Genomic DNA, 18199 nt, shown 5'->3' with positions numbered 1-18199 from the left:
TTGAAGAAAAGTAGTGATATTTGAAATGTTGACTGTATTCCACCGCACACACAAGTATGCGCACACATACACACACGTGTACACAAAAACGAATCCACCAGATTCAACCATTTTCCCATTGTAAGCCAATGGATGAAATTCTTGGGGTTTTTTGTATTTTATTTTTGCCATGTGACTACCAAGGTGCCCCAAGCGTTTTTGTGTGCACACGTGTGTGTGTGCACGTGTTTATGTGTGTGGGTGTGTGTGTGTGTGCGGGGGTGTGTGTGTGTGTGTGTGGTGCAAAACAGTAACATTTTCAATTATCACAACTTTTCTTCAAAATGAAATGCTTACATTACACAATGCATGGTTTTATACTGCCAAATAATCATGCTCCTAGCAGCAACACAGACAAAATGATCACCAAATCAACAAAACAAAATGGACAAAAATGAATAAGGGTTCATTTCGGTTATTCAAATATTAGACTAACCGTGCCCATTGCTAACTCAAAGCACTATGTGTTGCGCTGCTTTTCATCAGCAAGGGCATTTAATTAAAATATCAATATTAACATTAAAGGAAGAATGGATGGAGCAAAATACTCACCATTCAGCTGGAAAATGATCACAAGGCCAAAGCAACATTGAGAGGTTCAAGAACAAATGTTTGAATGTCCTCCAGTGGCCTATTCAAAATTCCATTGACAATCTGTGGCACTGTTTGAAGATTGTGGTACACTAGTGTTATCCAATGAACTTGATCCACTTTGGGCTAATAATAATAAAATACAATTACATAAAGCTGTTATTGCAGTGGAGGTGATTTTATTCAATAATAATATGTAGGGGTTGAATGCATATTCAACATATTTTAGTAACATATTTTTGTTTTTTTCTGACAAATCTTTCCCAACATAAAACAAATATCACAATAATTAATTTGGATGGTCAGTTTTTTTATTAGTAAATCAGTAAAATTGGTAAGGGGTTTGAATCATATGGCAAAGCACTGTATATACAGTGGGTCACATATTCCCAGGCCGTATTTGCCGTACTGTACATACGCCGTACGTTCTGTATGTCGTTGCTTTCTGCCAAATGCTGCTGGTTGTTGAGAAACATCCATCACTCTGCAGTTTACCTGAGGTAACATACTGCATTGGCACTGTCTGTCTCTCCCCCTATCTCGGTCTCTGACTCTCTCTCTGTCTTCGTCTGTCTCTCAGTTTCAATTCTGGTGGCTTTATTGGCATTTGAAACATTTCCTTGCGTAGCAAAAGCAAGTGGAAAATAAGAAAGCAATAATAAATAGCAAAAGTGAAAACCAATTTAAACAAAATATCAGAGATCTCGTTCTAACACACTCTTTCGCTCTCTCTGTATATGGTGTAGAATGGGACCACAGCAGGACTACTGATTCCAGTAGTCTGGGCGCAGGTTGGAAGACCTTTACTAACTAGACTGCTACAGTATCTGGGAGGCAGGGATAAAAGCTGTGTGGAAACAAAGCCGGCTGCACCACATTACTCTACTGACTTATGTTAAACCAGGGTGTGGTGGATTTGCACTGACCTTCCATTGAAACTGTGATTTTCTACCAGAGAAGTGTGAGATCCTTTCTGGTCTCACCAGGGCCCTGCCTTTGTCCACCTTCTGTGGACAGCCAACGATCCAGTAAACTGTCTGTCATCACCTCGCCTAGACACGGGCTCAGAGCTATGTCTCGTTATGCTTATTATCCTGACTTTGTTCAAACATGCAGTGTATTCTCTCTGTGGAATATATACATTTGAACAGACAATAGATTCAGCCCATCTGTGAAGGTTCAGCAAGGGTGTTAACATGGTGCCCTGATTTGTATCTTTGTTTAGAAGTGTTAAATTCTCACAATAGAAAGCCAGTAGACACCCAAATCTCTTAAACCGTCACTTGTCTCTAAATAGTAATTGATCTGGGGGTGTTTGTTTGTCGGGATTTAAGATCGATCTAAAACTTGTAATCCTTTTGAGTCGTTTTTGATCACATAGGTCCGGTGTTCTTTAGCTGAGGCTCTTGCAGTCTCTCCTGCTTTGTGTTGACCCTTATTGTGGGCTGTGTCTTTCTCTGTCCGGCTGTCCTCTGCCAAGTTGGCTATCAGAGTTGACATGTTTTCCTCTCAGTCGGGCTTGAGCCAACCCCCTTCTCGTTCCTCCAATGTGGGGGTGCGCTTTCCAGGGACAAAGGGATGAATATATAATGAACAGAAAGAGAGGGGGTGGAAAAAGAAACTGTGTGTGTGTGTGTGGGTGTGTGTGTGTGTGTGTGTATGTGTGAGTAAGAGAGAGAGAAACAGAGAGAGAGAGGCACTGAATAGATGGAACACTTGACAAGTGTTTGTCACAGGCACCAGCAATAGAGCCAGGCCAAGGGAGGTGGTGACAGGGAGACCAGGAAGACAGAGTAAACATGCTTTACATAAAAAAAGCCTATTACCAACCCACAACAGGCTAGTCTGTAAGATGTGGGATACGCGAAGCGCTCCGCAGCGGGAGAGGTCAACTGGCGGAGATTGGCTCGTTCCAACAGCCAGCCTCCCAACCCCCCTCTCCCCCCCCGGTGCCGCAGCACATGGTACGCTCCGTTTAAAGAGTGCATGTCATGTCTCTGTATGTGCTGGGTCCTCTCACAGAGCAGCTGCTCACAGCACATTCTCGGCGGGAACACTCAGTTTCTCTCTTCGGCTGCTGTGCCTCATCTTTTTCTCTCTCTTTCTCTTTCACTCTTTCTCTCTGTCTTTCTCTCGCTACCATATTCAGTCTCTCTTTTGGAAAATCACCTCCTTGCTAAAACATTGTGCTGGTCAGGGACAGATGGAAGATGACCGCATGCAGTAACAGGTAGATACAGAGGCTCTGTTCTGGCTTGAGCGGAGAGGGGAGAAGAGGACCCGGCTGCTGACATTTTTTATGCGTGAAATAATCAGTGTTGGAAGAGGAGGAGAAGGCGAAGAGCGGGAGAGGTTCTCGGTTCCTTGATCCACTAATGCTCCACTTGACACCATGCCGCTCTGTGTGGGTTTGGTCCTCAGGGGAAAATCCTTAAAATGATGGAAGACAACAAGCAGCTGGCTCAGAGGATCGATGGGGCCATCCAGTCGGCCAGTCAGGAGGTGACCAACCTGCGCTCTGAGCTGTCGGCCACCAGCCGCAGGCTGGCTGAACTGGGGGCCAGCAGCCCCCCCTCGCCCATGGAGAACAACCACCCCCACCACCAGCACAACCACCACGACCATGACAGCCTCCGCTACCGGGGTGAGTTACACTCTCTGCCTGTGTGTGTTTCTGTCTGTGTGCGTGTGTTTACATGTGCGTGCGACTGTTTTGAAAATGAGTGTGGGAACTATTTGAGGAATGCGTAGCTGGATGACCGGATGACTAACCGCTGTTCCTCTGCTAACTTCCTCCCCTGGAAAACTTCCAGCAGCCTGATAGGGGTTTCGGGGGGAGTGGGAGAATGGCACCGGGAGAGAGGGCATCCCAGGCAGCACTGGACCCTCTGAGGGTTTCTCTGTGGCTGCGCTCACCCTGACTCTGGCTCTGTCCCTGGTTCTAGCCTCGGTCGGTGTGGGCTGGGAGAGCGGAGAGTGGCCTCCAGCCACTTCAGCGTGACTCTGGCAAATTGTCTTTCCGGGGAGAGACATAAGGGAGCACGTGGGCGAGAGGGGCGATGCGGACCTTGTCATTTTCTCCGTTCACGTCACTTCAGTCCGTGTCCCTTTCAGAGACACCCTCATTCGCCGTGTACATTTACAAATTCCCAAAATGTTGACCTTTGAAAAGGGTCTGCCTGTAACAGACGGTGCCTAGGAAGACCTTTGACCACAGAGGACAAGCAGCCTGGAGAATAGGCAGAGGGTCAGAGCTCCTGTCTGATTCATCGTTGCGGGCTGCAGTAGGTTGGGAGGCCCATATTGCCCTGTCGTTGGGGACAGCTGCCGTGGACGTCTGCCTTGTCAGTACCAATGTGCAGGTATCGACGTGTCTGTTAGTGGGCGCTGTGTGTTTGGGAGGCGACATCAAAGAGGAAGAGGATAACACACTTTCCTTTTTGGCCTCGGGCAGTTTGTGTTCTGAATCTGACTTGAGTTTAGATGCCAGTCGGGGAGCAGTGAAACACGGGGTATTGAGCTGGCGGCTCTGTGATGCCCCGTGGGTGGATCTGTCTGCCGGTTCTCAATGTGTGGAGACAGATGGTGTCCAGGCAAGCGGTAGGTGAGGTCAACTGGAGACGGTTGGCGCTGAAGGGGTTTAAAGCCCAGAGTGGACCGGTCGGTGTGAGATGTCTACGGTCTCTGCTGGGGGATGGACGGACTGTGTTTGAGCAGGTGCCACTCGGGTATCACCACTCACACTCTCATTGGATGAGGTCAGAAGGCCATTACGCACAGCCTTTCTCAAACTTTCGGAGACTGGCAAAGCACAACCTTCATCCTTTGGGGAGCACTTCAGTTTAACTCCATTGATCATCGCTTTTTAATTCGACAGCATTTCTGATGCCTTTTGACTCTGATATTTACTACCCCAATGCAATACATTGTTTGATGATTGTAATAATATGGTCCATCAAGCAATTCAATTCTCTGTTTCAGGACACCGTTGTGGTATCACAAACAATTATCTGATTTTTCTTTTTAATTTGGCCTTAAGCTACTGCCATAATCTCAATAACACAAAGATGTCAAATCAGTTAATTGTGACTGAAATTCATCAGATTGCTATCAGAAAGTCCATGAAAACATCAGGGAAGATCAGTAAGTAATAATTGAGTATAGAAAATAAGACCTGCATTATTTTCAAATGTGATTTTTCCAGAGTCCCTTCTAACAGCTTGTGAGTGTCATATAGGAACACAGAAGACACGTACTGTGCATTCCAGAAAGTCCTAGATGGAATTCAAGGCATCATTAAAACTAATTGCTCCAACTGTTTGAAAGTTGCAGTCAAATTCGCAGGAGATAAAATAGAAAGCACCTTGTATGTGCCAACCGCTAAATAGCGGACATCAGGGATTATTTGCCTAGCCATGGAGCTAAGCGGCATTTCAATCAGTAGGACTTTTTAATGAGCTGTGGATCAGCAGGTATTCCTACATGGACTGGTGCGGGTCCGCGGACCTGGGTTTGAGAAAGGCTGCTCTACAGGACAGAGGGAATGGGAGACAGTGTATGGTTGGGTTCAGAGCATTATTTCCTCCCTCAAACCCTCTTCAGTCATGCAGCATTAACAGGGAGCCTCATATTCACATTCCTCTGCATCAGGCCAGTGATGTCATGCTTCCTGTTCCCCGGGCTGGGCGCACGGCAGGGCAGCCGGTCAGGTGACTGGAGTGATGTGTGGCTGATTAGGCAGAACCCAAACAGAGACACACATATCACTCAACCCGCTGCATTCTGGGAAGGGAACTCAGCCGCATATTTGCTCCCTGAACAGAAATGGCACATGAAGCTGACCACTTGTACGACATTTGTTTCAGGACATTTTTACCAGATTAGGTTTAGGATTGTTCATATGTTGGATTTAGATTTGTCCGATTTCTTCTGTTATTTATTGTCAGAGGGTTTAAGCTATCTGAGACCAGCTTCAGAGCTCAGTGGATTAAGAGATTAAGAGTTCTGTAGGTGTGTTATCTTCTCCATATCAGGGTATTTGTTAGTCGCTTGGTTAGTCCTGCCCTGAGCCGGATCAACGCTAGCCAAAAGAAAATACTTGGTTAGCATGCATGGACATACTCCTACTTAATACATTCCAAGCTGCAGAAATTTCTAAATCTTGCCATATTTTCACCTCTGTGGGACCTCAATAACATCACTGACAATGTCCAATAAGGCTATAAAAAATATAGCTCAATCTGCTTCCTTGACCTTGGAATTGGCCCTTTGAAAACAAACGACTGGCAGTGGCACAGGACTAAATCACCAACCACCCCACGACCATGATGGCCCAAACCTCGCCCTAACTCAGAAGTAGCTTCTGTGAAAGTGACAGCAGGGCTTGTGTTTGTGCTCTAAACGGCGACGTGTTCGTTCATAAATCGCCGCGCTACGCGCTCGACTGTGTTCACAGCCTTGGTTCCAATCTGTACAGTACCCATATCCTGTAGGATGCTGACTCCACAGTGACGCTGAACGTAACAAATGACCTAGTCCCTCGTATTATAGCCGCTGACGCTAATGTATTCAACGTCGGGGGGGGGCGACGACACCTCGGCGTTATTGGCTACTATACTTAATCCATCACTTTGATGAGCGTGATCGGTTTAGCATTCCTAAACGATGCTGATGTTCCAATGCCAACGGACTACATTACTGTCGCCCCGAATACGTGTCTGGCCGTGGGGAAAAGACGGTGTGAAATATCCGCCTCACGCCCAATACGTCTGAGCCGAGCGAGCGGGGCCTGAATATAAACATTTTTGTCCTCTAAAATCAATGCGTCGTCTGTAAGCCTATTACATTATTTATAGTGGGGCTGTCTTATCGTCAGTATCCTCTGTATCCTGCAGACGCTAGGTGAGCGCGCGCTCATCACAGACTCATGGGAACCTGCCAATACTCCGTAAAGCTCCTCAGACGCCGCATCGAAGGCAGCGTCCACTTTTCTTAAGAGGGACAAATGTTCTCCGCAACTCACTCACAGCAGCCTGGAAATATTGTTATAGTTCATTACGATTATGATTTTGATTGTTGTTATTATTATTAGTAATATAATTATTGTATAGCTGTAATATGGAATACATGTTTAACAGATGGTGTTCCACCTGTCACATGGTGTGAGTAAGAATCAGTACTGGGTTGAGGGATTGGGCTTTGAATCAGTTTGGTTTTAATCTGAGCTCAGAGTTGTTGGGCAGGGGGAAATGGTTTGAGTGTTACGTCAGGGTTAAAGTGGAGGATTAATGATGTGGATGGATTGAAGGACAAGCTATACTCACTTCATCCTACTGAAGCATGATAAGGATAGGGTAGAGAGGATTTCTGAACTTTGAAGCACTGGGTCATTCCACCTCAAAGGCCAAAGAAAGAGGATTTTAACCCCTGACCGTTGCTTAAATGACATGGTACAACTAAGGCAAGAAGCCCCCAGAGAAAGGCACTCATAGTCACGTGGAAAGGAATAACCTCCAAAAGAATGGATTCTCAGCTTGTCTCTGCAGACAAGGGAGGTCAAAGTGTTTAGGGGCCACATTGGTTTCTACTGCCTCCCAGGCCTGTGAGGGACCAGTTCTCCCCATCTGGCCTCAGTTTGGTGCTCTCTCATTACCTCATGATTCTCTGGAGCAGCTCTGGATGGGGGAAGTGGAAGCAGAGGCTGGGAACAGGGCAGCAGAAACGCAGGGGAAAGCCCCACCTCCCACTCCCCCCCGGGACCACCCGCCTTCCTGTTCACTTGCATGTGGAGAAAGTACGCCCTGTGCTGAGCCAGAACCTCCCCCTCTCCTCTCCCCTGCCCCCTAACTCCCTGCCTGGCCTCCCCCAGCCGCGCCCTGTCTGTGGCCAATGCAGCGTGAGGGGAACTGTGTCCAAACAATAGCCAGAGGCAGTGCCCCCCCACCACCGCACACTCCCTCTCTACCTCCATCGCTCTTTCTCTCTCTACCCCTTACTATTTGGTCTCTGTTTCACCCTAACTTTCTCTCTCTGGAGGAAAGGCTAATCATCTCGCAGGGAGCTCCAGGGGCTCTAGGTCCTCTGCTAGCCCAGCCAGAGGCACTGAGGCATAGAGGTACCACTCCGCTAGGGAGGAACGGGTGCTGGACCCCCTCTGATGTTGAGTGTGTGGCCTTCCATTTCCCTGAGTTTGATGAATTGGAGATGTTGGTTTTTGCCACAATAATTTAGCTGAACTTCATGTGTAGATTTTGACAGGATGACATCTTCGGTGTGTCTCTAGCAGACTGGTATGATCAGTGTTTACATTGTCGCCCATTGTTTTACACTGCCTGGTAGAGGCCTGTAGTACATAATGACACTATTGTAGTCTGTTTGTTTCTCAATGCTCCGTTAGGCTAGGTCTGGTAACGAGTCCATTGTGACCGACCCGGCTCATTGTAGACAAGCAGGCCTGTGTCAGTGTGGACCCTGGTACCGTGCAGGCGGATGGGCTGATGATGAACTGAGATGTTACATCCCTGACTGGAAGACTTGGAAAGACAAATGTTTACGTTTTGGGTTTCATCTTTTTTTGTCGTCATCGCTCAGTAGAAGTTCAGGCCTGACAAGGTGTAGGGGTTAGCAAAGCGATGTGAAGTGCTTTCATCGGGGGAAAGTGATCTCAACTTGTAAGACAAGGAGTATAGTGCCTCCCTCTCCCTGGTGAGGAGCCACGTCGTTTGGTCCACTTTGACTGAACAGGGAACATACCTTTCAGTTCCATAGCTCCCTACTGAAGGGCCATAGTTCTCCCATGGGTCCCTTTTTCTACCTGGTTAAGAGACCACACCTCTCATTTTAGGGCTCTCTTTGTTCCTGGTTAAGAGACCACACCTCTCATTTTAGGGCTCTCTTTGTTCCTGGTTAAGAGACCACACCTCTCATTTTAGGGCTCTCTTTGTTCCTGGTTATGGGACCACACCTCTCCTAATGGGGCACTCTTTGTACCAGGTTAAGGGACCACACATCTCCTTTTGGGGCCCTCTTTCTACCTGGTTATGGGACCACACCTCTCATTTTTGGGCCCTGTTTCTATCTGGTTATGGGACCACACCTCTACTAATGGGGACCTCTTTATACCTGGTTAAGCAGCTGGTGATGATGACTCTTCTCTTCAGCTGGGCAGCAGATGGCCTGGGTGGAGATGCCAGGCAGCCAATGACAACAACTGCTACTTAATGGAGCCAGCTGAGTCTGAGGTGGGCAGTGGAGCAGAACCTGGAGGAGGGAGGGGAGAAGACAGGGAAAGGAGCCAGCTTCATGACAGGGTACGACTGAGCTAGGAGACACACAGATGATTTCAAATACGGAGCTGGAGGTCTAAGAAAGTCACTTTTAAGCCTGTTAAATTTAATATTTTCGCTTATATAGACTAACCAGAAATAGGATTTTTTCATGAGATGGCCATAAGCACATGTTCTAGTAATGCTTCGTAGTTCCAGAAACATCTGAAATTATCTTATCTCATAAAATACATGTGCACAAACACTGTAAGACATTGTACAAATATTGATAAAATATGAAATCATGTTTTTTCCCCAAAATAATCTATACAATCCAATCCTATTACAGACATAAGATTTCATCTTACAATATAACATTTTTCAAAAATTACAGCAGAGGCAGTTACTACAGTTTGCCCTGTGCATTCGTCTCAACTTGTCCTTTAATATAGAAGAGATTTTGTCTCTCTGTGACCAAGAGAAATAAATATTTGTTAGATTCTTCGAGGTGTTCCCTTTTCACGTTTTGAGCTATAAATCCACCAATGAACATCACAGTGAGATGCAAACACTGTTGTTTCAAGCGTTAAGCTCTTCCGCATCTTCTGCCTTATTCCATGAAAACCAAAGAAAATTGATTCTTCGCACTGATAGGCCAGGAAATCTGAGCTGGCACTCCTTATGCAAATTACATCAAAGATTTCACACATCCTACCTAGATCCTCACAGACAGTGAAAGAAGAATGGGCAGACTGCGCAGTTTCAGTGAGTATGCAAGAATTAATACTGTGTTCTTCACAGCTCGGTGGTGTGCGCAGATTTCGATGGTAACCAGTTCAGGGTCCTAAAACTAGGAACCGTTTCATCTGAGGTGCTATGTAAGGAGAAGTTATTTTTTGGCCATGAAATGAACTGTTTAAGATTCCTTCCCATTATAATTCCCTCCCATGGTGATAATAGGAGTATGGTTGACGCATTAGTGTAGATAGCTAGATGTAAATTAATTAGTAAATTAATTAAACTCATGTGGTTCTCCTCCCATCTGGTTCTATTCAGTGTTCCCACAGGACTTAGATGAGTAGTTAAGACATGGTTTGGATGAGACTTCCGGAGTCTGTGGTAGTAAGGGCTGGGTCAAGACCGTCAGAGGCTGCCCTTTAGTTGCTGGTCCTGGACAGAGCCGGGACAGCTGTTGCTGCACGGGTCGGTTTCTGCACTCCCTGTCTTCAGCTCCCCTGACTTGGCCCCCTCCTCATAACATTATCACTGAATGTTTCCTCACCCCCCCCCCCCCGCCCCCCCCGTAGTTGACGATGGGGTGATATAGAGAGGGCTTTGCTGCAGGAAATGAGGCAATAAGCGTTCTTCGTGTCCTCTGTATCTTGGTGGGAACCTGGGTTTTATTACACCCTGCTTGTCAGAGCGGAGGGGGCGCACTTTTATGTATGGGTTGAAATGCTGTTTCCTGCCTGTTCTACACCGATCTATCTTCCGCATGTCTGGCGAGGATCAAGGACGGATCGGGGGGGGTGGTTCCGAGGATGGGTCTGGCCTGTTACCGTGGGAACGCGTATGAGACGCCGCTCCAACTGCGGCGGACCCGGGGCCGGACCAGATGTAGGCGCCTGACTGGACCGGCATGTGACCGTGCGCCGATGAGATGTGTGCTGACAGCTGGAGTATCCCTCTGGGTCAGGGGGACGGATTGATGGATGGATGTGGTTGGGGCGGGGGGGGTTGTCTTTAAAGGATCTCGCTCCTTAGCGGGAGCATATAAGACAGGTCTGCGGCCCGTAACTGACCGACCGTGATTAAACCGACCACTCCGTGATCCCGCCCTGTAAGAGGCATTGGATGTGACGGCAGCAGAAGGCAGGGACGCGCTTGACAAATGACACTTGACAGTCTGGTGAACACCCTCAGTGGGGTGTGGAGTGGCCCCCGTCTGGGTGCAGCAGCGTTTCTCCCCCTCTCCCCTCCACCTCCGTACACCTGCCCACAGGAGGCCCGGATAATCACCCTGTGTTTGAGTGTCTGGCTCTCCTGTCCACCCTCGTGGCTCCTCCCTCTCCAGCTCAACGCTCCAACCCTCTGTTTTCACCTTAAATCATCTAAATCTTGCTTGAGCCCTGACTTCAAACGACTGTAACTTAGCGAGGGGGTGGGTAAGAAGGAAGGCGCTATCTGTACAGTCCCTCAACTCGGCCTATTAAAATGCCTCATTGCTTTGGCAGAGGAGCCTTTTATTGCTGCTGGTACATATTGTTGCCTTGGCTGCAGTATAAAGCCATCCTCCAATGAGAGGAGACTTACTGTATGCAGAGGAAAATTAGTTTGAGGAGGTGCAGAGGCAGACGCTCCTGTATATAGGGGACACAAAGCGTGACATTCTGACAAGGGGGAGGTTTAGCAGAGCCCTCCTGCTCATCTGGCACACACTGCTCTCCTGTGATGGATGGCCTCAATACACATTCCCAACGTCGTAGGTGTGTGTGCCTGTCCGTGTCACAAACAGATGCACACGCTCATAGGCACACCAGATTGGTGTTGGACTGCAAGTACAACATGAGCTATATCGTGTTGAAGATGGGCTTGAAGTACACACTGTCAGCATTCATTTGAGGGTATTTCATCCATATCGAATGAACCATTTAGAAAAATAATGTTTTGTACATTGTCCGCCATAATGCATTTGGACAATTGGTTTCTCGCCTGACAGGTGGGTTTGTTTGCATCATAACCCAATACACTAGAGAGCTGTCAGTGTTTAGTCTTGATTCTTGATTTTGCATTTCGTGTCGGTGGCTATGTCTGATAAAACCAAACAATTGTCCATTCAAGTCAAGCTGGCCATTCTGATGTGTACACATCAGAGTAAGTCAATGAGAGATATAGCAAAAACATTAGGTTGTTAAACTGTTTGGTAAATTATGAAGAAAAAATTTAGCTTATTACTGTTAGCTCAGCAATGGCAAATAACCTGCCAAGGACTTCCTTTGCAGTGGATGACAAAGGAATGCTCACCGTGATGAAGAAAAACAATGATCAAAAACTCTCTGACAGACCACTAACACTCTCCAGACAGAATGTGTTGATGTTTCAGGAACTAACACTCCAGACAGAATGTGTTGATGTTTCAGCCACTAACACTCTCCAGACAGAATGCGTTGATGTTTCAGCCACTAACACTCTACAGACAGTATGCATTGATGTTTCAGCCACTAACACTCTCCAGACAGAATGCGTTGATGTTTCAGCAACTAACACTCCAGACAGTATGCGTTGATGTTTCAGCAACTAACACTCCAGACAGTATGGGTTGATGTTTCAGCCACTAACACTCTCCAGACAGTATGCATTGATGTTTCAGCCACTAACACTCTCCAAACAGTATACGTTGATGTTTCACCTAATGAGTCTTCACTAGCGTTATTTTAGCAGCAGGATATTATGCTCGCAGCAAACAGGTTTTCTTTATCACAATAAAAGCCGTCATTGAAATGTATACGGCAATATAGTTAACAATATAGTCTTTAAAAAAGTGAACAGACACAAACAATATTGTAATGGACTTTAAACATAAAATGTACAGACTAGATTACTAACTATATTGCCATATATATTTCAATGATGGCTTTTATTTTGAAAAAGAAAATCTGAGTTAGTGCTGCTAACATAATACCCTGCTGCTAGAAGAATGCTAATGAAGCCTTGTATGGCCATCATTAGTTTCAGCCACTAACACTCGCAGGTGACTATGCCTGCCAAGGCCGGACATTAAGGTTCAAAAGCACTATTGAGCCTCAACAGAAGGTTGGCCTAAATACCAAAAAGGCTGCAGATTCTGGTAAATGGTATGTAGACATAAGAGAAAAATAATAACACGTACAAGACTGCTGGCAAGAGGTAAGTTTGGAGGGAGAGATGGAACTTGCATACCAACCTCTCTGTGAAATAAGATGGAGCGGGTGTGATATTTCGGGCATGTGCTGGTTGCCACTGGATCTGGTTCACTTGTCTTCATGATGCAACGGCTGACAGCAGCAGTGGGATGAATTCTGAGGTGTACCGTATCAACTTGTCTGCTCTGATCCAACAAAATCCCTCAAAATTGATTAGATGGCACCTTGCAGCAAGACAATGACCCCAAACATACTGCCAGAACAACAAAGGAATGTGGAATCCAGAATGTGGAAGGGGACGGTCTTCACTTTAATCGATTCCTCCTTGTTTTGTTTGAAATGCAATGTACTGGACTACAAAGCCAAAACTTGTGTCACTGTCCGTATATGGGCTGCACTGTAGATTTGGGAGTACCCAGCTCCATCCATTCTGTTTGTTATGCTTAGGGTAAGCTGTAGCCCTCCTCTGATTTTTAGAAAACCGTCAGATACATTGTACGTGAATGAATGGTGTCCTGTTGGGCACTTCTAATTGACCACCAATAGATTTGTCCTAGATGCCTCTCCCCTCCCACGAGACAGCAGCAGATGGTTCGGTCAGGGCAGTCAGTGACTGTTCAGCACCATGGTGATATTTGAGACAATATGCTCTACTGCTCCACTGCTCCAGTCTGTTTCCCATTACACTGGAGCCAATGAAAGAAAAGTTTGGATTAATGAAAGAGAGCAACTTTATCTGACAACGCTTCCAAAACCTCACAAGATTTTGTAGGCCTCCACAGCAACATTCTAGTTCTTTCCCACACTTTAAACCTGAACATCTGTGCCGGGTACATTTGACATTATTAGCTCCAGTTGGCACCCTGTGCTTTTGACATTGAGTACACAAGGATCTTCCTCCTTTTGAACAATTTCATTCTGACTCCGGAAATAGGAAGTAAATGTATTTATGTTTTTAAGCCGAGGAATCTCAACGCAAATATTTACCTGGACCCCAATTACCCCGACAGCCTGAACTTTGCGTTCCTGTCTGTCTGTTGGTGGTGTTTATACGGTCTGTCTGCATGCATCCTTAAACCAGATGTGTTTACTTGCTACTACCTCACAAGGTTGAGGAAAATAAAGAAAATATCTGGATGACAGAGTTTAGACAGTTGTGGTCATGGACTCATGGTGAGGGAACGAATCCTTGTCATGGTGAAACATCCATCACTGTTATCTTCCCTCTGTAATGTTTCTACGCTAAAGTACCACCGCATATACACTCCAATTGCAAGCAGATGAGACAGTCTTTTACGTACAACGAGCAATGCTAAATGCAATTTTCTTTGTCAACAACGAACATCCCTAAACTCCTCCCCTAATTCAACTTTCTGTCTTTCATAAACTACTACCATAATGGCCTTGCCTGGTGACATCTGAGACTTCTTCTATTGTAGACTAGTCAGAGACCAATCAGTTTAACCGAGTAGAGAATCAAAGCTTATGCACATTCTACAACAATGTTGCGTTACCTCCTCTTATACCGATCCAACGAAACGGTTTGTTGTGATCTACAAATTGACCTGCTCAGATCCAGACTCCTTGTGCAAAAGAAACAAATGTCCGTGGGTGTGGTGCGACGTTTGGCCTGAGCGTGGAGTTTTGGTAGCCAAGCAAGTAACGGCTCGCCCGGCACACCCAGACAGCGCCTAATGCCTGCTCTAAACTCTCTCTCTTCCGTTATTATTCCGGAGGCCATCCTCTATTTTGCCCATATTTGCCGTTTGGCTCATAACCGCTCTTCAAAGAAAAAGGACAAACTTAGTGGTGAAATCTTCCACCCTGGCAACTGAACAATGAATTCCATTCAGCATGGCCGTTCAGTTGGTCTATGTGTGGTTTGGGGGGGGGGATTCAAGCTGAAGGGTTTCCCACAAATCCCTCTAATTAACCACGACCAGAGACTCTCTCCGTCCAGGAATGTGCTCCCCGAACCAGAAATGCTTCTGTTCTGTCCTGCCAGCTTTGCGAAACCTTTCCACATTTCCACAGACATGGGTATTTTACCAGGGAGAGAGGAGACTGATGGGAATGTAACTTGAAATGGGTCCTCCTCCCCCAAATGTGGTGGAGGTCGTATACCTGTATCTACTGGGGAGAGACCGGCGTGTCTGTCCCCCTCCGTAGAGAGTTCACCTTCCGTTATGGTTGGGAGGTAGCTGCAGAAGGGAGATAAATTCTTCTATGTTTAATGTACACGGCGTGTGAGCAGAGACAAGCTCTATTACTTTTCTTTTATAAGGTTAATGTGTGCCTCAGGGCCAGAGCATCGTCCACATGAGGGGAGCTGGGGAGGAGCGGAGGAGGAGAGGAGTGTGGGTAATTTCCTATAAATGGCCGGTGGCTCGGTGAGGCAGTCAGTAGAGAACGGAGGCAACCGGGGAACCAGACTCCACGGTTCCCCTGCTCCTAATGAACCCTCAGGCTGGGGGAGAGGGAGGGATTGATTTTTAGAACAGACCATAAAGCACGGCGCCCGGCAACAGATCTGACGACGACAAACACAGGCATCATCGGGTTGCTGTTAGAGCAGAGAGGGGGGTTAGAGGCAGGAGGTTGCTGTTAGGGCAGAGAGGGGGGTTAGAGGCAGGAGGTTGCTGTTAGGGCAGAGAGGGGGTTTAGAGGCAGGAGGTTGCTGTTTGGGCAGAGAGGGGGGTTAGAGGCAGGAGGTTGCTGTTTGGGCAGAGAGGGGGGTTAGAGGCAGGAGTCTGGGGAGGCAAGGTGGGAGAAAAAATACACCGGCAGGCCCAGGGGAAAGTCTCTTCCCTGCCAGAGTTTTAACCATCCTGTGGACGAGGGGCTGGAGGAAGAGGGCAGGGGACTGCTAAAGGAGCCCCACTAACGGAGTCAAATGTAAGTTCTCAACCCTGCCCCTTCCATTGCTCCCACCCGATCTGGTAGGTCTGATTTACACCCAAAGTTAGATGTTATTAGGGGTGGTATTCATATTTTATTAAACCAGAGATTCTCATCTCCTTTTAAAGTGATCCCTAGCCTGGAAAGCAGTATAGAACAGGAGGAAACACAACATAAAACAGTACATTTGACACATAAAGGTTCTGGGGCATAGGAGAGGTTTAAAAGAGTAGGTTTGAAAGCATTTGCATTCCAGTAGCCCTCCAGTCCATGATTCCTTAACTTAAAAATCTGAAATAAAACGTTGTACTGGTGACATTATGATTTATGCACGGCTATGATGTGAAATACAGACTCTAATGTGAATGAAGTGCCAAAAATATTTTGGCAGCTACCGTAAGATAGTCTTTTAGATAAAATGATAGCAGTGTATCTGCCGCCCTGCAGGTAATGATGGCCATCCTGCGAGCTGAAATAAGGTACAGTGATGTGTAAGAGGTCTGTCACAAATATGCAGGCAGCATAATAGTGAGTCTAGTAAAGACCATGATGCATCATACACAGAATATCACTCCATCCAACAGGCAAAAAATGGCTGCAACAAGGTTTTTCCTAAATTGTTGTTCTTAAAGTAAAAAGCCATCGTCAAATCTAGCTAGTTGCAGGATGTGTTGAGTAAGCAGAATGTGTATAATAATAGGAAATTAGCTTTAAAACTGCAAACATTTATTTTAGCATCCTAGCACATTGTGAATAATAGAATAAGCCCAATATTGCGGCAAATGTTGCCTCCTGCCCATGGCAAAACGTGTAGCATTGCAGGAAGCTGTTCTTTTGCTAAGTTTGCTGTTTTTAGCTTTTTAGTTTGGTGGCAAATGCAATAGTAAGAACCTGATCTTTCCCACTTGGTCCCAAACACAGCGTGACTGACCCACATTAGCAGAATTCCCTCGTTGACAGTCTTTGATATGTTTCCACCCTGTTCTCCCAGAGAGAATGCCATTCTCAAAGGGTGTGAAAATGCAACAAGCTCACATGAGCCTTGAGTGAAAAAAAACTCTGATGTAGTTCAATTGCTGTGAAAAGAGAAGGCACTAGACAGACCTCCCACTGTATCAAGAGGCAAGAGGAGAGCAGCACGTCTTTTTGGCGATGTAGCTGAAGTTCGACTATTGTGAATCTTTCACTGCAATTGTTAGCGGTGTGGTGAGAATGAATTCCCATTCAACAAATAAGAGCAGGTTCTTCAACTGCTCAATATATTTACGCACTCTGATGTGGTGATCATTGGACATCATTAGTGAACCTCTAGTGGATTGTGGTCAATTGTAGCTTAACTGGTCTAAAGCCATGTATACTCACTGCAGGGGGTAAAGGTGAACGTGGCGACACAGTTTAAATTGTATCATCCACGGGAATAGGTAAAGACTTGTCTCATTAAAGCTTTATGGGGGATTCCCCTCTTGTGAAATGTGACAGTAAACTTGATTGATGTTTACTTCATTCACCATAATTCAGCAAGAGTCATCATGAGGAAACAGAACAACGAAGTGGCATCTGTGGGCGTGATCTTGCCAAGACACCCTCAGCGATCATCTACCGGCACCAACCTAACCGTTGCCCATCCGTCACCGCCACATTCCATTTCTAGCTTTGCCTGTGTTAATCAAGGTGTGACCTTTTCAGAGAGTCATTGACAGCCAGTCAGGTTTCTTCTGTTTTCACTATCGTCAGACAGTGCGTAGTTGGCCTTTATGAATAAATAAAAAGACGGTACCTGCATTACACAGTTGGGCTGCAGTAATTAAAGTAATTACTAGTGATCAGGTATGTAATAACTCCATTCATGTTCGGCCCGGTATTGTTTGGTAGAGCATGTACAGGCCACACTCTAGATCATGTGACAGGCTTGCCTGTAGAGGTCCGTTTTCCCCTTCTGAGGGTTAAGATAGCTGCCCCGACCAACAGATTCTTCCTGCACACTCAATTATATTTTATTGATATCAGACAAGCCAAAATATTTCACTAGTGTATTGAGCTGCTCTCTTTTTCTGGTTCAGAGGGGGAATTCCTGAACCCTGTTGTGAAATCAAACATTGCGCCTCGATAATTACATACACATTTCAGGGAGTTTTTACGGTCCAGACGTTTTGCAAAGTGTTTTTGGAAGTAGGAATGTGGGAATTTAGTTTCCCGCCAAGTTTCTTATGTCTTATGCAGAGGAATTGTTCAGACAGCTTGAGCGAGTCCATACACACATTCCCTTAGTGTGTGACACTAGTTTTGTCCTTGTATTGTGCAGACCATCTTTTGGAGTGTTTTCTTTTGTAACAGTCTTCCATCATGTCAATGTCCATGAGACATTAATGTTGAGCTGTTGTTGATGTGTTCGGACAAGTGTTTGTAAAGTGAAATTGTTGAACCAAAGCTTGTTTCTAGGAAACCAGACACAAAAGTAATCACATGACCATTAGTTTTGGAAAAAGTAATTTCAAGAAGTCAGCG

General features: G+C 46.0%; 1 protein-coding gene across 8 annotated transcripts in view; it reads left to right on the top strand.

The window, feature by feature from the left end:
• The window catches only part of kaznb (kazrin, periplakin interacting protein b), a 176555-nt gene that overhangs the window by 87084 nt on the left and 71272 nt on the right, over window positions 1-18199 (top strand). For 5 of the 8 annotated variants that reach the window (XR_004574632.1, XM_020055634.2, XM_020055632.2 and 2 more), the window contains exon 3: window positions 3052-3274. Coding sequence is in view for 6 of the 8 variants with exons in the window: in XM_020055634.2 (XP_019911193.2) it covers window positions 3052-3274 (223 nt within the window). In the remaining 2 variants the exon portion in view is untranslated. Of the gene's footprint in view, window positions 1-2592; window positions 3275-8872; window positions 8940-18199 lie in introns of those variants that run through there. The other 3 variants (XM_020055636.2, XM_020055635.2, XM_020055637.2) reach the window with 3 other exon arrangements.

This window comes from Esox lucius, chromosome 17 (genome assembly GCF_011004845.1).
Source record: "Esox lucius isolate fEsoLuc1 chromosome 17, fEsoLuc1.pri, whole genome shotgun sequence".
Lineage (NCBI taxonomy): Eukaryota > Metazoa > Chordata > Actinopteri > Esociformes > Esocidae > Esox > Esox lucius.
Note: the sequence above shows the minus strand (reverse complement) of the source record. Positions and strands in the feature narration are given on the sequence as shown.